The 23,784-nt window shown below is 45.4% G+C and overlaps 1 protein-coding gene across 1 annotated transcript in view; it reads right to left on the bottom strand.

Moving 5' to 3' along the window:
• Positions 1-23,784, bottom strand: part of ITPR1 (inositol 1,4,5-trisphosphate receptor type 1) — a 149,443-nt gene that overhangs the window by 36,267 nt on the left and 89,392 nt on the right. Inside the window, exons 42-46 of the mRNA XM_048957818.1 lie at positions 21,647-21,779; positions 20,048-20,238; positions 6,206-6,386; positions 5,346-5,599; positions 522-722 (exon numbers count right to left, since the gene is read on the bottom strand). Of these exons, the coding sequence (XP_048813775.1) occupies positions 522-722; positions 5,346-5,599; positions 6,206-6,386; positions 20,048-20,238; positions 21,647-21,779 (960 nt within the window). The remainder of the gene's footprint in view (positions 1-521; positions 723-5,345; positions 5,600-6,205; positions 6,387-20,047; positions 20,239-21,646; positions 21,780-23,784) is intronic.

The following is a 23,784-nucleotide window of genomic DNA, read 5'->3' as shown; positions in this document are numbered from 1 at the left end:
ACCCGAACCCAGGACACAGAAAACAACACAGCTGATAAACTAAGTACTTACATGCCAAAGCGCTCAGGCTGAATAAGCAGCTAAGGAAGAACAGTGTTTTGCCAAGATTAGGGATAGTTTTCTTTATTTCAGATGTGCCAAACAACACCAACTGTGGACACGTCTAATCAAAGAATGCAATTTTCCACAACCTTTGTGCTTGCCCTGTAACCTCGCTTTCGTAATGGCATATGACTAAAATGTACAAACTGACAGCAGCTTGCCAGCTTCAAATACAGTCCTGCTCTGTTATGGAGTTGCTCTGCAAAGATACAGTTTTATTTAAAAGACAGCTATTCCACCCATTCTGTGGCCTGCGTTACAGAGACAAAGTGCTGTAAAACACAACCAAATCCCTTTTGTCAGGCAAGCAACGTGAGCAGCCCTGTATGACAACACAAGAGCTGGCCGAGGGCCGAGCCCAGCAGAGCACATGTTGCAAACACAGGGAGGCAGGGATGTGCACCTCACAGACACATTACCTGGTTTTCGTGGCAGGGCCCCTGGCAGTACTCGGTCAAGCTTTCCAGCGTCTGGTTGATCAGAGCTACGTTTTTCTCATTTATGTACAGACCAAGAAGTCCAAGCCCACCAGTTGTGCTTCCACAGATGCAGTCCAGGAACTGCAGCGTTTCACACACCAAGTTGTAGTTGGTCTTGTTGTTCTGGCAGCGAAGGAAATTCTGCAGCATGTTACAGCCGGGGCAGGGAGGAGGAAAGAAATAAACCATACAAATTGATGTTTGGATCATAACGTTTTATTAAGTTAATCAACCTGCAATTGCATTGCATGGTATATTGCTCTAATTTCACTGGAACTTCATTACAGGGAGCCTGGACAGACAATTTAAGACTTCCAGGGCTTGCTTGCCATGTGCAATGTGCTCGAGCAGCTTATTGGCTTCACATTTTTATAGAAGACAGCATGCAATAAACAGAGCGCATCCATTAGAGAACTAAAAGCAGCACAGAATGGGCAATACAGTACGGATCAGAAAGCTCCTCTAAGCTTGGAAGCTTTCTTCCATCCTGCTTGCTACATTTCACTCCTAATGATCACTGAAGGCTCCTCCTGAGACCCTTCTCCAAGACAAGAGAAAACAATTCCCTGCCTTTGCTTCACAGCAGCACCACCTGAATTGGTGAGGAGGCACCGACTGCATGACTTGAAAGGAAGTTGTCCTTCCGTGTAATCCTCTCAGTTGCATTTCTTCCCACGTAATTATTGTAATCCCTGCTTGAAGTTGCTGATTAGGAACAGTGCGTTTAATGAAATACCACAGTTATCAGCATGGATTAAACGTGTTTCCTCTCTTTTGTATTCCAAATGGGAAATAAAAAGAATAAAACAGCCCAAAGAGGGACAATTAATGAGAAACAATTTCCCAAGGACTCCGGTTTCTGTCAGTCAGTTCCCAGCAATGCTCTGGATAACCAAACAGACACCAGCACCTCCTTGCCTGGCAGTGTCAATGGGAGATGTCCCACCTGGCTCCTTGCAGGCAGGTCACAAAACACTGTAAAGGTGGGGGAAAAAAAAGCTGATGAACAAAATGCATGGAACTGTGGAATGAGTAAGGTCTTCTCCACAAGCCCGCAGCCGAGTGCTGTCAACTGATTGCCTCCAGTGCTTGCATCAGACTAATAAGTCTAAGGCAAACAGACTGAGAAATTGCCAGATTCAATTGAAGGCTAAGCTAAAAAAGGAAAATGCTGTCTATGAATGCAGACTAAAGGTGACAGTGATTCAGCACATTTCAACCAATTGCTCATTTAACAACCTGACTTTTGATTAACTTGTCAGAGCGTAGAAAGGTTGATGCTACAGAAATTAGAGCTTTTCCCTTCCCTCCAGAAGAAAAAGCAAAAATAATGGGTAATAGTGAAAGCAACAGAGCAAAGCAACTTTCTCTGTGGTATAAATTTGTTCTCATAATAGCTATGCTTGTACCAGCCTCGGCATGTTAATTCAAAGTCAATAAAAACAAAGGAAAGAAGCAAGAGGACAGTGTTAGATGGCTAAACAAGGTGAAGGTATTGCAGAAAACAGGAACTGCCAGAACTGGGAGAAACTGCCCAAGGGAATCCCCGCCGAAGTCTGAGCCAATAGTCTGAGCTCTTCCTTTTCTATCACCCAGATCAGCCTTCAGGCTGTGATAAGGGAACACAAGTCTTCAATATTGAAAATGCAATCCCAATGAGATTGATGGTAATGAACCTGAGTTCAGACCCTCTGTGTTCACAATAAAGAGCAATGGAGTTGCAGATTCAGCTGGAACACGTGAGAAATATACAGCTTATGAGATCTTAAGGAGAAAAGAGGAAAAGAGCAAACTTACAGCCTGACTTTAAGCATCCTCAATACTCAGTTGACGAACACTTTCCAATGGGATGAAGTAGACTCAAAGGCAGCCTTAAGTCCTGCTTCTGTGAATAACTTTCTGGAGATGCTTCATGCTACTATCCATTTGTAGGGAGCACAATCTTCCCTACTTCTAGGATACACCAGCAGATATGGCCACGTTTGTGTAGGCAGCATCTGCAGGCAATGCTTAATGCCTCAGACTTTGCTTCCCAGTACACAGCCTGAAGCTGAATATCCTTTGGAGAAAACATACAGACTTAAAATGAAATTGGCTGCTTGAAGAATACTAGCTCAGTGTGTTCAGGCACGGACAGGCACAGAATCCTTGGAAGGAAAAGCTCTACCATTTACATGGGTAATTCCCCCCAAAGCCCAAATGTTGTCATTGAACAGTCTCTGTTTTAGAAGAAATCTGATCCCTGACTGGAAAAAAAACTTTGCAAAAAAGAAGACAGCTAAGAGGCGAGTCTCAGTGAAGAGATTTTGCAATGATCAGATTTCTGTTTTCCCAGCAATCAGGCAAGGCAAGGCATTTTTTTCTGAACACTACAGTCTGCATTGACCTTAAGCTAATTCTCAGATATGCTTCCTGCCTACATGACAAGCTAACCCTGCTCATCCTCTGCATTCTGCAGTACTGCTCTGCCAGCCAAGTGGGATCACTATCCTGCAGCATGCAAAGCCCTACTTTTCTTTATTACCTGTGCTGTGTCTTCAGTAATTAGGAATCAAAGAAGCAGTAAGAAACAGCAACAAAAGTTGCATCAATTCCTGCTTTTTTTTTTGCACAAGGACAGCAGGTAGCCTATAGAGCTTTAATCTGAGCATGGCTGGTCAGCATATTATTACAATATTGTTATTTTATTTCACAGAAATTATTCACCTGATAGAAAAAGAATCAGAACAATAAACACTTGATCTTGATGGAAAAAATAAGTGCAGCACTGAAGCAGCATCTCTAAATGTGGCTGCAGGGAAAGGCTGGTGACAAACTCACACACATGTTCAGATTCTTCCTGCTGGGAATCCCACTTCCCTTCCCTCCTCGCTTTCCACAAGTTCCATTCCTGCTCACAGCAAAACAGTCCCTACATGCTTCACTCCATCACCAGCTTCAGTTCATATGACTAATTCTGTTGTGCACAGGGATGTCTCCATTCAGAAAAGAGACAGTAAAGGAAAGACCTCCTACAGAAACCGTCGTGGCTGTCACTAAGCCAAACAAACAGCCAACAGGCTGCCTGCAGCCATCCACAGCTATTACGCTTTGCTTTCAAGGTTGAGCTCATGCAGAATCAAAAGGTCACACCTAATGTAAGCGTAATAAGAACCCCAAGTATCTGTGTGCAGAGGAACAGCTATTGGATGCCCTCCGTGGCAACATTCAATGCATTCAGCCTGAAGAGGGTAACACAATGTACTGCAGCATCCACTTGCTTTGTCCCAGACTTTCCATTCACCTGAAGGCATTGCAAGCTGGAGGAAGGCAGAATCATAGAACCACTAAGGTTAGAAAAGACCTATGAGATCATCCAGTCCAACCATCCACCTATCAGCAACAGTTCTTAAGAATTGAGATTGACTGGTTGTTCTCAAGAAGAGCAACACACGCAGCATGGAACCCTTCTAGGCTCACAGTAAAAGCCTTTTCCTTTTTTGCAAAATATCAGACTTCTTACAGTTGCTAATGGCTTGTAAAATGCTTGGTTGGACCAACCTGTCACTGCACTAATAGAAAGGAGTACAAATTACACAAATTTGAACTTATGCAATCACAGCAAGCCTCAGTTCCTAGAATAAATCACAAGTCTTATTTATTCCTTTAGGTTGTGAACACATTGGTAATATTGACAATGAGTTCAGATATTGACTATTAGCTGCAGACAGATTTTGAAGCTTTTGATACGCTCCTATCTCCACTTCAGTACCAAAGGAGAAAGGCAAGGATCAAGGTAGGCAAGTAGAAATAGAATTATTTTTGAGAGACGGTTCCCTTTACCTTTACTTTACCCTTTCTTTCCTAGAGCAGAATGACAGTATCTGCTGCTTGGGGAACTGAATTGTTTGGGATGGTGAACAGCTCAGGCCAAGTTTTCACAGTGGCTTGAGTTCAATTTTGTTCTTATAGCTTTCGGTGCCTAGCCAAAAACCAGCAGCAAGAAAGGATCCTGTACATGTGGTTTGGAATACTGCCATGTGAAACTACCATCCTACTTGTCTCCAACATTGCTAACGGCATGAGAACTGTTTGACAAAACAAAGATCAAATAGTTGAAAAATTAGGAGAAAGCCTGATGTAGGTAACCTCAGCACCTACAAAATGTGAGAAGAATTACACGTTGGTAGCACAGAAATATTAACATACAGCTTTGATTCCAAGTATTGCCAGCAGCAGGGCATTAGAGTTCAGCGGAAGTGATTTGGCAGGTCTAAAAAGCACTCACACAGGGTCTTTACAGTTCTGGCACACAGTACAACAATATGCAATCAAGGCAATTATTCCTCCTTTATGAGGGCATTTAGCGCATTGTACTGCGTCTCCTTACTTCACTTCTAATCCAGCAGCAGCAGTTACTATGCTGAACAAAAATCACGTTAATTACAGTCCATTTGCAAGCAAAAATCTTATCTCCTGTGGAGGTATGTGCTAGATGAGACAGGGCTCACCACTCAGAACTGTACAAACATATCAGAGAGCATCACACACCACTGGGGGTGGCACAGACAGCAGGCTTCCCACGACTGCCACCAGTTGGGTTTTTAGCATCTCCATAAACAGAGATGCCACAAACTCCCAAGGGCAGCTCGTTCCAGGCTTCCATCACCCTGGCAGTGATAGCATTCTTGTTGTTTAAATGGACTTTTCTAGTTTGTGCCCATTGCCTCTCTGCAGCGACCACGCGAGGCGGTGCGGGCGCAGCTGCTCAGCCATCACACTGACCTGCAAATCCCGATTGTGGTTTTCACAAAGCAGCTGCAAGAAGCGGAGGATGGGTTGCATTATGGTGATCACAGCACTCATCTCCAGGTCATCTTTGCTCTTGTCGGCTGCTGACTGTGCTCCTTCTGCTGCTGAATAATGGTCATCAGAGTCAGCTTCCCTCCGGTAGGTGCTGTACGCCTTTCTTGTAGCTGCAGAGGCCTCCAGTAACTGATCCCGGACTTCTTCAGTAATTTGGGTCATAGGCTCCCTCACTAAAATACACAAGAACAGATCTTCCTCAGGCAAATCGAATAAAAAGGACCAAATATCCAGTCGCACACCTCCCATGGAAGTTCCACATACAGGTGAGCTATTTGTCACCAGTCCGTTCCAGTAAGTATGTTTAGTGTGACGCCAGGGTATCACATCACCCCCTTCCCATCTTTTATGCAGATGACATTAAAATTACAAATACTGATATTAATTGGTTAGGGAACACACATCTAACACTAGCAGGAGTTATAATAAGAGGACTTGCTCTAGAAGATAATTAGCATTTCTCCACTCATTGTTAGAGAAGGCACTGACCACAACCCACAGTCCATGGTCATTGCTACGAATCAGATTTGGGCAGCTTGTCACGATGGACAAGGTGGCAGAGTCTCATCTCAAAAACACCTTTCATCATTTCAATAGCACAATCTCACAAATGGATGAAGAGGGGATGAAGCTCTTGAAATCCCAAGGCAGGGCACCACTGATCTCTGAACTCTGTTCTGTGGGATCAGAGATCAGAGCATTACTGCATCAGTCAAATGAGTTCAAAAAAGCATTTTCCTCTCCCTTGACGCTTTAGAAAGGGCACAACTGGAGATTACCTCTTTTTCTGTTGGGAACATCTCTGTCTGAGTCTTCGTCTTTCTTTTTGTTTCCTAAGTCACTCGTGTTGACTGTGACGGTAGCCTTGATTTCTTGCTGTGCTACTTTCATGCGATCATAAAAAACCTTAAAGAACTTTTCGGATTTCTTGTCTTCTGTGAGTCGGCAGAAGAACGAATGCTACAAGAGAAAGTGGAACAGGATGTATATCTTCATACAAAGGTATGAATGCAGATTATTTCACCTTTTTGCAATGTGTCACATCCTGAAGGACCAGAAAGTTAATTCGTTTTCAGCAATCTGAAACCTAGAAAAACAGAGACTCAGATCTTATTGTTATAGAAGCCAAAGTGTCTCAACTACAGCAGCTCCCTTGTCAACGGCTTCCAAATGTAATTTGAAAGAGATGCAGTATATTGTGCTAGCCCTCACACGTTCAGGCAGCAGAATTCTCCCTCAAATGTGGAATTAAAGTAAATAAAACAAATCAAGGTAAGGACAAAGGAGTTATTTGCAATTTGATTCTCAGTTCAGAAACGAAACACTATGAAATGTGTAGAGGAAAACCATTCTGCCTTCCTCTCCAGGTACCAAAGGGACTGTGGCTCATAATATGCAATTGATCTTCATTCTGTCTGAAGATGTACAAACGTGGAACAAGGGATATTTTGTGCTCAGTTTCCATTGCCCTGTCTGCAGAATTGTTTAAACTCCTTTTAGTTCCTATTCCAGTACACCTCTAAGTGACAGAGAAGCTCAGAGCACTGACCAGTTTTGGAAAGGTTCGGTAATGTTCTTCTGTCCATGTACACTTAGGGACAGAAAGTTGATCTGAAGTTGAGGAGAATACAAATCACGTACAGGACAAAGAGGAGCCAACATGGGGAGCGGTCAGACAATCCTTGATGAAACCAATATGCTGTTACATAAATCAGTACCAGAGCTTAAACACGACTGAAGGATGAACTTGTAAGTGGGTCACCTTATGCAGAGTATTATGAAATTAGTTAGCATTCTGCAGCGGCTCACAACCCAACAGCTTTACATGATGAATAGGAATGAAACCTGATTTATTGAAAAAACAAATTGAGAACGGGAATAGCAATATATCCTGCCTGCTTGTCTGAGAAGCAGAATACACAGAGCCTTGTCCTCTGCCTTTGATCACTCCCAGGCAGCCGCAGCCAGGACACCGCTTCATGACTTTGAAACGCTACAAAGTCACTGCTTTCATTACAGAGAAGTGCTGCTATTTAAGGAAGTTGGTCAATACTCACGTGAGACATCCCTCCCATCTCTGCAATGCTTCTGTTGACCCAAAGCCCCTCAGGTAAGCTTAGGAGCGTGTTCTTATCTTAGTGATTAACACAGAGGGCAGAAGGAGCAGCACATCTGCACATGGAGCTGTCAGAAACAAGAGGGAGCCACCAACGTTTGGCCCTGCCACTATCCACAAATGAGTAATGTCAAGGAAAAAAAGGAAAGAAAAGGAGATGTTTGAGGACATGCGGTGTTATTTATGTATGTGAGGGCCACAAGGACATCTAAGAACCATGGAAGGAAGAAATGTGGAGATTCCAAACATGAAGATGAGAGAAAATGCTCCAGGCCCAGAAGACTGGCCTGGGAAGTGACCAAGGTTTCAGCCAACCTGTCACAAGGGACAAGCTCCTTTCACTACCAGGCAACACTGAAGAGAAACACTGTGCCAACAGGCATTGCAATGAGCTTAGCAACAGCACAGAAACCATCCCAGGCCTTCTGACCTGACACAGGATGACTTGGTGAGCCCAAATCATTTAGTATTTGCAGAATTATTCTGTAATCTAATACTTTCTATCAATAACTTTAATGTTATCTCTATAAATGTAACCAAATAAAAGCATCCATTGAACGATAAGTTACTTATCCAGATAGCACACTTATTCTAAATTGGTTCTTTGACCTGGCCAGGCTCAGCAAACAGAATGCTGCCAAGCGCCAGCCACAGCCACACGAGGCCTTAGCATGACTTCCCTGAGCTGCTGGCCAGTGACCAAACCCAGCTGGTATCAGCTGCATCTTGCAAATTTTATTCTCATGGTAATTAACAACAAACATATCAATCATAAGGCAGACAGAGCAGCATAAACCATCGGCTCCAGGAAGAGTCGCTGCTTTATGAAAAACAGCACTGTTTGCAGTTTGAGCCGGTGACCGTGTCAGCTGGTGGCACAACTGAGGAGCCCATAGAGGAGGATTTTCCCTGTGATGAACCCATAGTGAACAAAAGCCTTTTTCTAAAGAACCACGCTGAAGAACCACCTTGCACGCAAGTGCCGTGACTTGCTGACAGGTTTGATTTTTGTCATCTTTTCAAGCTTCTTAACTGACTTTCCACTGCACTTCAGAGAAAAAACAAATGAAACAAACATTTCCAGTAAAGCATCCTTGTGCGTGCTGTGCGTGCATTTGACGGCTGTCACAACACGACTGTTTCAGTTTAGGTCAGGATGCCTAACACCTTCACACATACGTATCAACCACATGCCAGCTACCAAAGATACCCTACTTTAAGTAGTATGATCCTGGAAATAGTGTTCCAACAGGTAACTGGTGATGATAATTAAGGTAGAAATCCTAAACTTTATTTCCTGATACAGCCTCAAACCAAAAACTGAGAAAATCTCCTTTTTAAAACCAGAAATAGAGCAGCCATTCTACCTTACCGCATGCCAGGATCCTGGCTTGCAGAGTCACTGAACCACAAGGCTGGCTAGTGTACTGGAACAGCAGTTGGGAACATGAATCTCAGAACAGTTTGGGTTGAAGGATACCTTTAAGATCATCTCGTTCCAACCCTCTGCCACGGGCAAGGATAAAGACCAGCAACCTCTGCTCGTACGTATTTCAGAAGGACAGAACTCTTAAGCATTGCTGATAAGGGAGCATCCAACCTCACCTGCTGCTCTGAGGGCCTGCTGAGAGACAAGTGCAACGCTACAGCCAAGCGTGACTTCCTGGAGGCAGCCCTGGCACAGGGCAGGGCAGCGTGCCCCTGCCACAGCCATAGCGGGCTGTTCCAGCACGAGGCACCCGAGGTCCTGAAAGGAGCAGAGGTATGAGCACGGCCTGTAGCCGAGGAGCTGGCAGTGGACCAGTCCTCTGCTCTTACTGAGCTCCAACGCCGTGCAGAATGAGACCACATTTTGTTTTGCTACCGGTTGTTGCCGTTAAACACAAGACATCGCATGACATAGAGAGGAGCATGAGGTTTGTTTTATGAATGCTGGATTCAGTAAAAGCAGCTTTCCAAGTAATGCACCTCAATGAAACGCAATGCAACCCCACAGCACAGCAACCAGAAAACAGATAACGTGACTGCAATTAACTAGAGACAAAGGAGGAAAAACTCCGAAGCACTCACATGAAGCACACAGCTTCTCACACAACATTAGGTCAGAGTAGGTGAGGGTACAATTTTAAAGCACAGACACCTACATGAACCCACCCAGCAATAACTTCGCAGCTTTCGTTTGGGCAATGGAAAGAACTTTGTTTAACTGCACAGAAACACAAAGGGAAAAGCTCCCCACATGAAGGTCTGCGAGTTATATGTCTTGCATGAGCGTGGCAGATCTGCACTGCCATGCTGAGCAGACACCTTGTGACACCCAAAGCAGTCTATTAAGACACCGAAGGAGTAAAACCAGCACCATGAGGGGTAACCAGGGCACCTGCACAACAACTTGTCCTTCCTTCTCCCCATCGCTCAGCTCTGCTCATGAAGAAATCCAACCAGAACCTCTCATGCAGTAAAATAACCCCCTTGCACAACTCCAGCATGCTGCCTTGGAGCTAAAAAAGAGACAGTAAGTAAATACCAACACCAGCAATCGTTTTCTCTGTTTTCTATGACTTTTCTTTTTCACCAATTTATGCAAAACATTTTGCAGGAGCAAAGCTGAGAGACAAGTGACCGATTTAAGAAATTAAAGGTGAAGTTTAAATGCCAGAGTTTTTATTAGCTACAGCCCAGCCCACCCCTGAGCACCATCAGCCCCCTTAGGTCTTGCTCACTAAGAGGGACTCAAGTGGAGTTCAAACAATGCAGCTATTCAAGAAAAGCATCCTGTCTTGAGAAGGCGTTAGAGGTGATGAAATATCTCTCTGTAGTGGTTAGCAACTGTTAGAAATGTGTGATTAAGTTACTTTCATGTCAATTTCCAGCCATTATTTTGTTTGTCTGTTTTTCTAAATTATTATCTTTTAAGTCTATGTTCTTTCCATGGCCATCCCAGGTACTTGGTATCTTCTCTTCACATCACGTATAGACACTATTAAATGCTCACCCCTTCATCTTTTTCTTTTCTGCCAAACTGAAGAAATATTTCCACAAATCCTGCTTGCTGCCATTTCACTCAGAATTCATTACATTTTCAATGATTGTTATTTTTTGGCAGTCCTTTCTCTTTTGTAAACCATTGAAAATATTGGTTCTAGAATCACATTTAAAAAAAAGCAGTAAAGAAAAGGTGCATTTTTTAGGATTGCCACTTCACCTCTTGTGCTTTCCCTTCCACGATTTCTGACACAGAAGACACAATTCCCAAAGATGAATGGAAGATCAGCTCCCAGCTCCAGTACTTGATGGGAGGCTCATAAGAGGAGAGAACTTTTTCACACAGTCTGATAGTGACAGGACAAGGAGGAAAGGCTTTAAACTAAAAGAAGGTAGATTTCAGTTAGATATTGGGAAGAAATTCTTCATTCAGAGCAGTGAGGCTCTGACAGTGCTGCCCAGAGCTGTGGTGCCCCATCCCTGCAGGTGCCAGAGGCCACGGATGGAGCCCTGTGCAGCCTGAGCTGGGGGCAGCCAGCCCATGGCAGGTTTAGATATGGATGATCTTTGAGGTCCCTTCCAACCTAAGCCATTTGATGATTCAGCTGAGCACAGGGAGCTCAGGGCAGCAGGACTATGGGGATGGACAACCCCACAGTGCATACAGGCACAGCAGTGACACGAGCGAGCCTGTGAGCGCCTTACAAACACAGACCCAACTCACAGTGCATTCACCTCACAATCAGCAAAGCTGCACCCGGCAAAGTGCTGCTAAATGAATCAGAACCAGCTGAAAGCAGCCCGTTTCCAGCTCATGCCTTCCAAAGGCTTACCCTGTGTTACCCCTCTGCTCAGCACACTGTTCTCCAGCACCTGCTAGCTGGATTTGCCCAAAGGCGCAGCTATCTGCTCTGCTGTCTGGAAGAGGCACAGTTGCTGGCTTGCTTTGCACAAGACAGCTTGGCTTTCCTTCCAGGCTCAGTGATTACGGGTGGACGGTACGCAATCTGAATGATGGTGTTGTGTGAAATATAACCAAAACCTATTAGCAAGTGCTGGATTTGAGACATCTGTTCAGATATGCGCTTCTTCCTGAAGGAGGGTGGCCTGATTTTAGGAAAGCGTTTGGCTGCAGAGCCCAAACAGAGCTCGCCGTCATTCTGCGAGGCCGCAGCATTTTCTGCACCACACCCTCTGCAATTCACAAAGCTGTTCCAACAGAGCGCAGCCGCCGCCAGCCCATCTGAGCAGGTTCCCAAGAACTCCCCAGGAAAACAAACATTTGATTACGAATAAATACGGAGAAGCAAAGCCCCAGCAAGCGCCTCACATGAATCCCCGTGAGCCGCTGTCATCTCCCTCCCTGCTTCTCTAATGCCAGTGAAGAGAAAATATCCGATGAAGCTGACGAGTCAGGGATATTTCAAAGAGGAAAGTCCCTCCAGACAGAAGAGGAAGATCAGCTCTCTGGCTTCCGTTCAGGACATTTTATTCCAACGCTAAAGAGAAATTATTATGGGGCTGTTAACTTGCTTGGGTTATCCAGACAGGCTGCCAGCACGGAGTAATGCAAAACTTCTGTGCTACCCCACGGCTGCAGAACTTGCTTGCCCCTCCCATCCCATTCCTTACAGCGGGACTACTTCAAAGCAGCCACATTTGAAGAAGGGGAACTGCTTTGCTAACACAAGCATGGAATTAAGCACAAACGCCAACTCTTTATGTTCTGCCCAGATGCATCACAGAATTGAAACCTAACTTTTTCTTTCTCACCCATCTCATGCGGTTATTAATACAATTGAGCTCCTCTCTAAGTCTTCCACATCCTGGCTCACTGAAGATCCACCGTTCTGGGACATGACTGATGGATATCATCAGCCTTCTGTAGCTAAAGGAACCACCAAATATTTCACGATGAACATACGTCACAGTTTGAAATAAACCCATAAGGAAAATCTGCTGGAACATCTCAATGCTCAATGACTGGATTTTTTTTTCCTTGCAAGCTATGAAACAAACTTTCTCATGAAAGCAGAAGGGGGACTTCCAGTCTGTTTTCTCCATAGCATGACCAACCCCCTCTGCTATAAGCATCCACACACAGCCCTGCCGCTCTCAGCTGGGGATTGCCCAAAGGTTTTGGTGGCTGTGGACATACACAACCTAGCCTGTGCAAGCCCTCATCTTTCCCAACAAGCATTAAATGAAAGCAGCAGCAGAATTCCATCGCTCATACCAGGAAGAGCCCTTATCCCCTATGTCTCTTCCTGCTGTAATGCTCAAAAGCTTGATGCAATTCCATCATTTCTCAAGGAGAGTCAAAGCAGAGCCAAGGGCAGGGCATGCCCTCACAGCCAGCCCAGGGGACAGCAGCGTGACGCCAGGCGAGCAGAGGGGAGCGGGGCACTGCAGGAGCTGCAGGCAGAGCCGTGCCTTCCGCCCGCTGCAGATCCCTCTGAACAGGGAGCAGATGGCTTCCACAGCGTGGGAGACTTGGGGGCCTGACCCGCTTTCAGCACGGAGCCTTATTTGAGTTCCTCCTGTGTGCATGTGCGAGCACGCACCGGCGGGTCACACAGCTAATCTGTGCACAGCTCTTGTGTGGCAGGAGCACGAATCCCACTTCCTTGGTGAACCAGCGAGCTGTGTGTAGGTGTGAGAAACAAGGAAGTCTGCAGACTCCCCAAAAGAAAAAAAAAAAACGTGTAAGATCTTCTTGAGAGACAGAGGAATTAAAGAAAACCATAGCAACAAGTCAGTCCACCTACCCAAACCACCCACCCACCACCAGTTTCATTTGCTGACGCACTTCAAAAACAAGCTGGCTCCTACCAGCTCTGGAAGGTGAGCAAGCCCTGAGAGCTCATTAAATTCCCTCCTCAGCTACTCGTGTGTGCCTGCAGCTAGTGAGCAAGTGGGATATAAATAGAAGTTATATAACATCTCTTTGTTGATTCCTGTGCTTACCAAAAAAAAAAAAAAAGGCAGCATGACCTTGTTTTTCTGAATAGCTTGCCTCTGCCTGCTTGTGGAGGACTTTAATCCTGCTAGGGATCATCTTAAAAGTTGGGTATGGATTCCATGGAGAGAACAGGGAGAATCGCTGACTTACATCCCTACTTCTTGGAGCACCAGAACCTCATCTGAACGTCAAGGGAGAGCCACAGGACAGGTCCCCTGGGATATCCAGATAGGCTGCCAGCACAGAGTAATGCAAAACTTCTGTGGCTCCAACATACCCCAAGGGGTATCAGCCATGGCTGACATATAAAGACTCCAAGCGCTGTCACAGCAATCTCACTTCATCCACCTTCAGCCTCATCCAGGCATACTGCTACCCCCAGTGAAAATTAATCATCATTGTAAGACAAGGACCCCTAATAGCTTTTGGCTCTCTCAGTGCATTCTTAGCAGGTCTTGTTAGTTTTCAACATGGTGAGGTGTAATGGTAGGGGAGATTCTAGCTTTCACTGTGCTAAATGCATGAAAACACACGTGAAAAGACCGTGTGCCCAAGGGCTTGCAATCTGAAGTCTCCTCACACCCATGACAATCAACAGTGCATCAGGAGGTGGATTTCCTCAGCGCTAGTTTAATTGCTAGTGCAAGTGCAACGCCTTGTTTTGGAAGGTAACTATGGGGTCTGGATTTGCATCGTGCTTTGTTTCAGAGAGCTCCCTCTCTCGGCCACAGCCCACAGCTCGGTGTGATGCCTGAAGCAGGTCCTTATAGAGATTAAGTAGTAAATTTGGTTAAAACAAACCCAAACTGCCAAGTCTAAAACACAATTTTGTAACCACATCTCTGTTTTGCATCACTAACACTTCCGTATTATTTTGCAAAGTTTTCTCCTGATTTTAGAAGGCGACAGCTTGCACCTCCCAGCAGCAGCTTCTGGAGGGTTATCCTCAGGTATTAGTGACCAACAGAAGCAGCTGCACTCAGCTTATGAGATTTCCATGGTGTCCACACGCTGTTCTCAGCACAAGGCCAACACCTGGAATATTTTCAGTGCTTCTCAGCGCTTCCTTCCCTTACTACCAACACAATGCACACCAGCTGGGGAGGTCTTCTCCCTGAGCCTACGCAGCAGCTTGGTTCACTTGGTATCTGCTTCTTTCCTATGACCAGCAATACAAGTAGGAAGTGGGCAATCCGGATTCAATTGCTTTTCATTCAAACAGGCAATTGCTCAATAACCATCAACCCTTGTTGGACAGTGAGGTACCAAATTTAACAATGGAAACCACAATCCATTTTGCAGGAGCTTTCTTGCTGGTAGCAGTACATGAGGAGTAAAGTCAATCAAGCTGAAGCACATGTATTAAAGTGCAAGACAGAGCTGGAGGCCAGAGAGCCGTGTCAGTCCACCATTTCACCAAAACCGTATTTCCTATGAAACCAGAGGATTGAGAAGCCAGCTGCTGCTAATTCTGCAACAGAGCCACATAACCCCACTTCTTTCCTGAAAAATAATCACTTTTTCCTTGAGTACTGACCCCGTTCACTTTGTGTTTGCAGCCCACCTTGGGAAGCCATGTGGATGAAGGGGTGAGGAAAAGCACCACTGTACTTCCAACCAGCAGCTCTGCATCACACTGCTTTGGGGCAGCACTAAAACTGCCTTAAGCTGAAGTTATCGACCTCAGGTACTTTCCCTTCCTGAAAATACCCACAGGTGCATGTGGGCAGTTTGTCATGTAATCTAACTTTCAAGAAGATCCCTAATTAAACCAGCGGACCGAAGTCTCCATGGAGAGGCTGTTATGTAAGGGACTTGTCATTACCTTTCACAGATGAAGGAAACCCAAAACTCCACGGAGGGGAAGAAAAATACATGGTGCTTCTAATTTGTATCCGGAAGCTGAGAGAAGTGTTACAGAAGTCTTCAACAATTTTCTCCACTGTCATTCATTGCTGAGATTGCTCTAACAGAGGAAAACTCGCCGCGTTGCAGTCTGTGCATGGAATGGGCCATCCTTTGATCTCTTCCCAAGGAGCTCAGTGCTAAGCGTGCCTACAAGCAATAGCAATGGCCCCACTGCTCCTGCAGAGCCAGGCTCCACGTGCCGGCCAGCAGCACCCACGTGAAGGGCACCCATCCTGCCAGGGCTGCCCGTCCTGCAGCACTGATGTGAGCTCTCTAGAGGCGAATGCTGAGGGTTACATAAATTAATAAAAGGCTTTACATAATTTTCAGTTCAGTGAACAGTAGCATTCGTCAAGTTAACCTGCTGCTTGGCCTTGACCCTGCAGTCCCATCTCCACTTCTGTCTCCTTACAAATGAGGGCAGGCATCCATTGAAGGGGGAGCAGCCATCCTGCTTGCCCCAGCTGCTGCCCCCCACGAGTGCTTCTGTTACCAAAGCACTCACAGGGTTTCTAACATGCACCAAAAGCTAGAAACAACAACAAACTTTTAAAAGTTTCCATCCAGAGAGCTTTAAGTGGGCAAAGACTTCTCTGTCTTTCTCCCCGAACAGTTCAGCCCTTATTAAAAAAAAGCAGAGCAGTTTGGTGTAACGTGTGTGCTGTCCTCTTGGCCTCTAACCTAAGATAAACCAGGAATTACTTTTCTCATCCTGCTTCTCCTCCATATTAATTTTCTTAACAATACAATAAAAATCACTCCTGCCAATTATAATAAGGAACATTCCTAATTTGCTTTTCTGCTGGAGTTGCCAACCACCTACTTTGCCTAGCCTTAATATCGGCCCTGCGTGCACTTAATGAAACAGCAACACCTATTCCAGTTATCCCTTCCCAGCATCACCAGGATCTGCTCTCCCACTAAAGCTCATGGGAGTTACCCGGGAACTCCCATTGTTAACCACATTACAGTCGTCATGTGCAGTTCCTGTGTGTCACTGCAGACTTTTGCTTAACTTCAGGCTGAACTCATTTCCCGTGTGAAAACCTGGAGTTAGGAAAATGCTGTGCAGAGGCAACGCATTTCTGGCTTTGCTGTCAAAGCCTTTTTACGTAACCCGTCCCGATCCCACTAGTTTCCTATTCTCAAAGGACTGTAGGTATAAGCAGGTTAAGTTTAGCGAAAATTATTCAAATGCAGCACAGAGTGAACTGATTCAGAATCCCATAAATGAAAAGCTGCTAATAATAACAAAAAAAATAAAGTGAAATGACTACAAACTGTGTTAGAACACAGTGCCAACGTGAGCCGACTTGGCCAGGTTGACTGCCACAATGACAAATGTATCTGATGAAACTGAACAATTATGAGTCCGATGACTGCAGATGACTCTGCCACTGACACATACTGGAAACTGCCATAGAATTTCAGAAAATCCACGCTGCAGGTTGCAGAGGTTGTGCAGCCCTACCTTATAGCAAAATGTACAGCATGAACATCTATGGGAGAACGACTGGGACAAAGCATCACAGAGCACTGGGTTAATTTCTATAAACACATCCCGTCTCACAAGCACGTCTAGTTTCCATAAGCCAACAAAAAAAATTGCAGCCTGTTCTGTAAGAAAATAAAGTCTTACCAGACAGGAGAGCACCACACTGCCATACTGTTATTAAATCTGTACTGTAGTGAAAGACTGCTTCAATGTGCAGCTGTAGGCTAGGAACTACCCCATGCAAAGGCAGACTCCCCACCATCTAAGTGAGCAGCTATGCTGTCTTACTAACCCGAAGAGAGAAAAGCTTTGGTTCCATGACTTTACCATGTCAAGATGCCAGTTTAACTTGAATATCATTCAGCAATTACTGCCAGGCATACGGAACTGAAATGGTGATTTTACTGAAGAGCAAGCCTGCATGTTCACTTTGATTCACTGATGTTGAGCCAGCTGTTCTCCCAGAAATTAACTTTTGTGGTTGGCGTTTGCCTACATTAAAGTTTTATTTACTTGGCTTTCGTGACTCAACTACTACTGAAAGATGAGAGAGCTGAGTAAGTGCCACTCTTGACTAAAGTTTTGGAAGTTTCCATGGGCCTGACGATGCTGGAGACCATGCAAGCAAAGCAAGGCCCCAGGGAACTCACTAGCTATCAGCAGGTTAATCTAGGCAGAGATAAGTCAGGGAACCCCTCTGAGCACGGATAAGCCTTTTCTGCCTTTTGCTATTAGGTCACTGGATTGTTATAGCATAGAATATCTACCCTGATAGAATATTCACTTCATAGAATATTTTCAATAAAATCTCATCTGTACTTTGCACGCAAGAGTAAGAGCTGCTGGGTGTGCCAAGACCTCACAGTCTGCAGCACCAGCTGCCGGCGTCGCCAAGCGATGTGGTTCCTAAAACATTCTGTTCTGCAGAGCAGCAGATCTGTAACCCCCAGCTCCCACTGTCCCGTCAGGGCACACACACACACACACACACAAAGCAACTGCTGGCTGTCCACGACAAGGTAAAGGCAGCCACAGAACACTTATTCCCAAAGGGAAAGGATGGAAAATAGTTATTCTGGTTCAGCGGAAGTAACTTCTATAAAGGCAACAGCACAGCAGAAATTGGCAGGACTGTGACGCACGGACGTGATCTTCTGTAACCACTGTATGCCAACAGCTTGCTCCTAACCACAGCTATTTCACAGACTCCCAACCTGCAGTTATAGACTGCAAATGCAAACTGAAAAAAAAAAAATAATTGCTTTTTTGGTGAAAGAGGTGTCTTTGGAGATGGATGGAACATTTCCCTATTTGTTTTGACCCGATGAGCTAAGAATCTACTTCCAACAGAGACACATGCACAGCAGGAAGTGGCTCTGCTCACTCCATTAGCTCTGGATTCCAGGACAAGCAAAGGCTCTCTCCATCTCAGGCTGGTGTAGAATTTGTTTTTCCTTCCAGCATGACAGTGTGAGGTGACCTGAGGCTACCTGTGATTCTCCCCAAAGAGCGTTAATTCTGTCATTGTATTTTAAGATGTTATAGGATTTTAAATGCTCTGTTCCCACTTTATCTTCTGCAAAAAAGCTTCACTTGAGAGCACATGTACAGGGAAAAAAGAGGGCACTGATTGATTACAGAGCGAAGAGATGAAGGGACCCTAAAAGGTTCCCTCTTCTCTTAGCAGAGGTTTGTGAGAAAACAAGATGGTACTGTAGATCTAACTGCCAGTTTTAATCATAATCATTTATTATAACTTCCCAGAATTCAGCCTCATGTTACACTTCACCCAGTCTCACCACCTCCTGCTACCCAGAGGACAGCATAGCTGCGCATCTCCAGTCAGGAGACCTTTTCTATGGCACTGGATCTGCTTTTGCTGGCAGGCTGCTTTCCCAACAATCAGCAACTCAGTTCAGCTCACTCCACAGCTGCACAAGCCATACAAAAAGGGGACAAACAGAGCTAACAAAAACAGTAACGTCCGTTTTGGCTACAGCCCACAGTTACATTAGATTGAGCACAACGTGGAACGCTGCCTTCAATCTGTTGAAACATTTATTCCAATAGCTGCCACGGAGGGTCCAGCAAAAATCATGTCACCACTGCAGGGGCACCTAACTGCTACAATGACACCAGAGAATGGCTGTGGATTTTGGGTAGTGAGGTTTTCAGAACAGAAAAACAAGTAAAGGACCATAGAGGTGGTGATGTTATACAGGGAACAGCAGGGTCACGTATATAAGGTTTTCTTAGTGCTGTTCTGAAAATGCTATCTGGGTTTTCTTTTATCTTTAAGTTCTTAAACAATTGCTCCTCAGCAGCACAAATGGCATCAAATTATAAGCCTAAATCTGTATGTATATCAAATGCTTGGATCTGTCTTCTCTCTGAAAGGAACAACCTGTAAAATCAACCTTTCTAAACAAATCACTGATTGTTGCCTTCAGAGATGTGAAACAACTGGCAGCAGGGCAAGGAAAGGGGAAATCAGTCAAGAATAGCTCTATGTAAGGGCCATTGTCCACGTCTGGAACAAACTGTCTGCAATAAAAAGCCAGAATAAGATACTACATAATCAATAAGGGTAGGCTATTTTGCCAATGTAACACTTTCTTCCTGTTTGGAAGAATACACCATTTCTCAAATGCAATGAGCCAGTTGCTGGATATTCACTAGAATCCATAGCAAATGCAATTCTCACGTAGGGACAACAAATGCTGATTTAAAACACAGCAGTGAAGCACAGCATGATTACAGGAGAACAGTGGTAGTTTGGAATTTACCACGCAGTGTTATCTTTAATTCTGATCTGAAATTTAGGACCTATAGTTGTAAGAGTCCCAAAGCATCTTGCAGTTGCTTAAACTTACTCATAAAAGCAGTCACATTGATGTACACTACAAAGCTGTTTTGTTACACGTTCACTCCTCCATATTGCCCTGGGAAATACCTCAATTACCTGGTGCCCATGCAAACATTTAATAAATTTACTTTTGCATGGCAGGCACTGGTATTTCCCTTAATTACAGGTCAAAGATCATTTAGTCATTTCCCCTTCCATTGCTTAAACCTCCTCAGGTTTCCTGGATCTCAAAAACATTTCCCTTCCCAACACGTTTTAGTCAGAAGATTAATACTTTCCATTTTCCTACCTGTATTGTAGTGTTGCCTCCTTCCAGAAGGGCAATGGCGAGTAGGATGCTCTCGTGGAAGACTCTGTCGCTGGTGGCATTCATGATGAGGTCTATGACCAGGTTGGATGCACCTTCTTTATCCAGATGACACTGAACATCTGCTAAACTCATCTCACCTCGGCTCATTGAACTCGATCCAGAGCTTCCTCCTACAAAGTGATGATGATAGCCTAAGATTCAAATCCTGCCACCCTGAAGTGATGGCACCTCTCTTCTGGTTAAATGGTGAACTATCCCAAGTTGCACCCATTTTTTAACACTGACGAACTCAACATCCAGCATTTCTGCAAGGAAGGGTTTTTTGTGGTTGTTGGTTTTGTTTTTTAACTAAGAGCACAGGCAGGACACACTGTGTGATGGGCACTTAATACTGCGGCAATACGTGCAAAGCAGGTGGATGCTGTCCCTGAGGAGAACAGCCTGGGCTGGAGAGGAGAAATAGCTACTGCCACAGCTAGCTTCGTTCACAGCAGAAGCTGGAAAGAGGGCTGATATATGAAAAGCTGAAAGTAAAAGAGAATCAAGGGACACAAGGAGATGAAGGTTCTGCAGCACCAGCGAGGTGACAGAGAGAAGGCAGGACAAATTTGAGCAGATGGCAATGCCAGTGCCATGCCGTACAATTACAGAAACATAGAACTGGATGGATAAACAGGGCAAACAAGACAAGCACACAGGAGCTGGTGGAGGAGACAGGGAGATTGAGAACTGAAGCAAAATGATCTAGAAAACAAAGGAGTATGACAGCAGGCAGTGCTGTGCAAGAGCAAATGTTACTGCATCCCAATTTCAATTGGAGGACCAGTTTTTATCCACTTGTTTGTTGCTGATGGCTTGCAACAGGGTTACCCTGTGGTCTGTAGTGGCAAAACCCACTGAGTGGGGCTTTTTAAAAACGTGTACAGCTGACTTTTTTTTAGCAATGGTTTCAAATTAAATAAACTGCATTCTGCAGTTCACTTCAAACCTCATCTTTGCTCATCCTGTCCCACAGCTCCGTAATACGGCAAAATGTTTTTGTTTCAGCCAAAGTTAATCCGATGTCCCTACGAGCACATTTCCCAAATAGGATTTCAAGCATTACATCGATCACGTTTCCCAAGTGCATTCATTTCAAACAAAACCAAAAAAATCCACGTTAGCCCAAGGAACTCTCAGGAAATCATAAAGAAAAACAAAAACTGCCTGCTTAATTTTGAAGTAATTACAGGCAGTGAGGGGAAAAAAAACAAAACAACAAAAACAGTTCTTTTCTCATCTGCACACGGAAAAATCAGTTCACGTGATGAGAGACAGGAGAGCTACGCTCTGCCCAAGTTCACAAAGCTGGGAAAGGCATGGAGGTACGAGCTCTTCTCCATCTGTGAGCAATTTGTTGGGGTTTCCGTTTATTTATTTTTGTGAATTTTGTAGAAACAGAACAGCAGAGGAAAAGTCTGAAGGAAAAGGCGGTAAGGCACCATTGGGTGATGGAGACACACAGACATCCGACAGCCCAGCTCCTGTCCCCCCTGCCCACCTCCAGACCCCGCAGCAGCCCGCCTGCCCCCAGCCCACCTCCTGCCCCGGCCTTGCCGGCGCTGCCAGCAGACAGGGGCCCGTTGCCGAAGCTGGTGAGGCTCTCCCTCCGTCCCGCCGGCCGGACGTTGCCATAGTAACGGTTGACCAAAACTTGCCGGAGCGCCTCGCCCTTGATTCAGAGAGGACAAGGAGAGCATGACTTGAGGTTAAGGAACAGGTGAATGAGCAACAGTCACAGCAAGAGCACCGCCCTGCCATTGCTCTGCGTGCAGCAGCGGAGGGGGACGGAGATCCCAGAGATTTGGAGGAATTCACCCCACACCTCCCGGCGGTCCGGGGCCACCTGGGACACCGCGTCTGTCTCCAATGAGACTTATGGGTTCCTAGTGCTGCAAATGGCGGCAGTCCAGGTTTCATCCTAAAGCTTTCTGGTCAGATTTTATTCTCTAAGAGACTTTTTACATTCGTTTTTTTTCCTTTTTTTATTTAAGAATTATTGTCTCAGGTTTCAATGTCAATAAGTGGAACGTTGACAGCGCCAGCATAGAACGAAGAGGACAAGAGAAAAACTAACATCAGAAGGAGCTCTGTGACCCCGCATCCCCAGCACCGTCCCCTCCTGTGGTTCTGGTGTTGGTCACTGCAGGGCTGCCAGCCCCACTGCAGGCACAGCCCTGCAGCTCCCACCGCACACAGCAGCTGAGCACATGAGCGCAGTGCCGCGGGGCGCCGCTCCTTGGGTGACCCTGACATCCCAGGGATGTCTGCACGAAGCACGCGCTGCTGTCATCAGCACAAGTCAAGGGAGAGCAAAGCACCTCCCAGGTCGAATGTTAGCCCACAGAGCTCGCTCTGTGCTCATTTCAGCCTTTGCAAGAGTCCCCAGTAATTGAGAGGGCTGTACAAAAGCTGGCTGTACTGCTGGCAAGAGGCAGATACAGAAACGCTGCACTTGGGTTGACAGACTTATGTAAGGCCTTTGTGCATTCAGGAAGGCGGGCGATTATTTAACAGCAAGCTGCTGCTCTGCTGCTGGGCGCGTGCTGTGCCTGCAGCAGTGCCAGCGACACAGAGGGGACAAAGGGACTTTATAAGGAGCCCCAGAGATCAGAACTAATCACCAATCATTTCAATTTGAACATCCGTTAGGATAAGCTACAGTATCTTCCTCTCCATTTGCAAAACGTTTGATGCTTATTTTCAGTTGTATTTCAAATTAAATTAGTTGTCTGCATATAAATTCAAGTCACCATCCAATAGAGGGCTGAGTATTAGCTATCGTGCAAGTGAAGCCTTGCTTTTTCAGCTCTCATTAGAGGCCCTTAAAACACAAGTAAATGTGTTTAAGCACACAGCTTAGATGTGCATTAGCTAAGTCATACAGACCCAGCACTGCCACAGTCAGACTGCTTTTGATATGGAGCTAGCATAGCCAAAATGTCAGTTAGGTGAAGCCTTGTACTCAGCGCACTGTAGAGACAAAAGCCTGCTGGGACCTGATCTAGCAACCCACTAATGTCACTCCCAGGCCAACAGACCCCACGTGTCCCCACAGCAGGCTGGGATCGCTGCTGTCTGCTGGCAGCCGTGCTGCTCACAGAGCAGAGCTGCTCCTACCGCCCATCACTGTGTGAGCAGCAGCACAGGAACTGCATTTTATGGAATCAGATGGGGATGGGGGAAATGGCAGGGAGATGAGATGTCAGAAAAACTCTAGGAGAGCTTTCCAACCAGCTGCTTCCAAAAGTTTAAAAAAAAAAAAAAAAAAAGGTTCTTTTGGAAGTAAGAGGAGAAGAAAATATCAGAGCTTTTCCAAGGGCATACGCTTCCTATCACTGCTTGGGCCAAATTGTGAACATGTAGGAGAGGCAAGAGACTAGCTCAAAAGCTCAAGCAAACTTATCCCCAAGGAGCAAGTGACTGACTACATGACAGCATTTAGCACATGACGGAGTGCTTTACTCACCCTTTCTGTCTCAGTCTGGCAGGTAAGGAAGGATATGTGACAGAACAAGGCCAAGACAGGCAAAAAAATCCTCAACTACATCTTCCTTCCACATGGGTACTGATTAAAAGGAAACCTGATACTTACAGCGCCCCGTGCCAAACCCAAGCTGCTCTCCTATTGCCTTTTCTGTTAAGCTGACTAGTGGCTTTCTCAGCATCCGGCATTT

This window comes from Lagopus muta, chromosome 11, assembly GCF_023343835.1.
Source record: "Lagopus muta isolate bLagMut1 chromosome 11, bLagMut1 primary, whole genome shotgun sequence".
Classification (NCBI taxonomy): domain Eukaryota; kingdom Metazoa; phylum Chordata; class Aves; order Galliformes; family Phasianidae; genus Lagopus; species Lagopus muta.
Note: the sequence above shows the minus strand (reverse complement) of the source record. Positions and strands in the feature narration are given on the sequence as shown.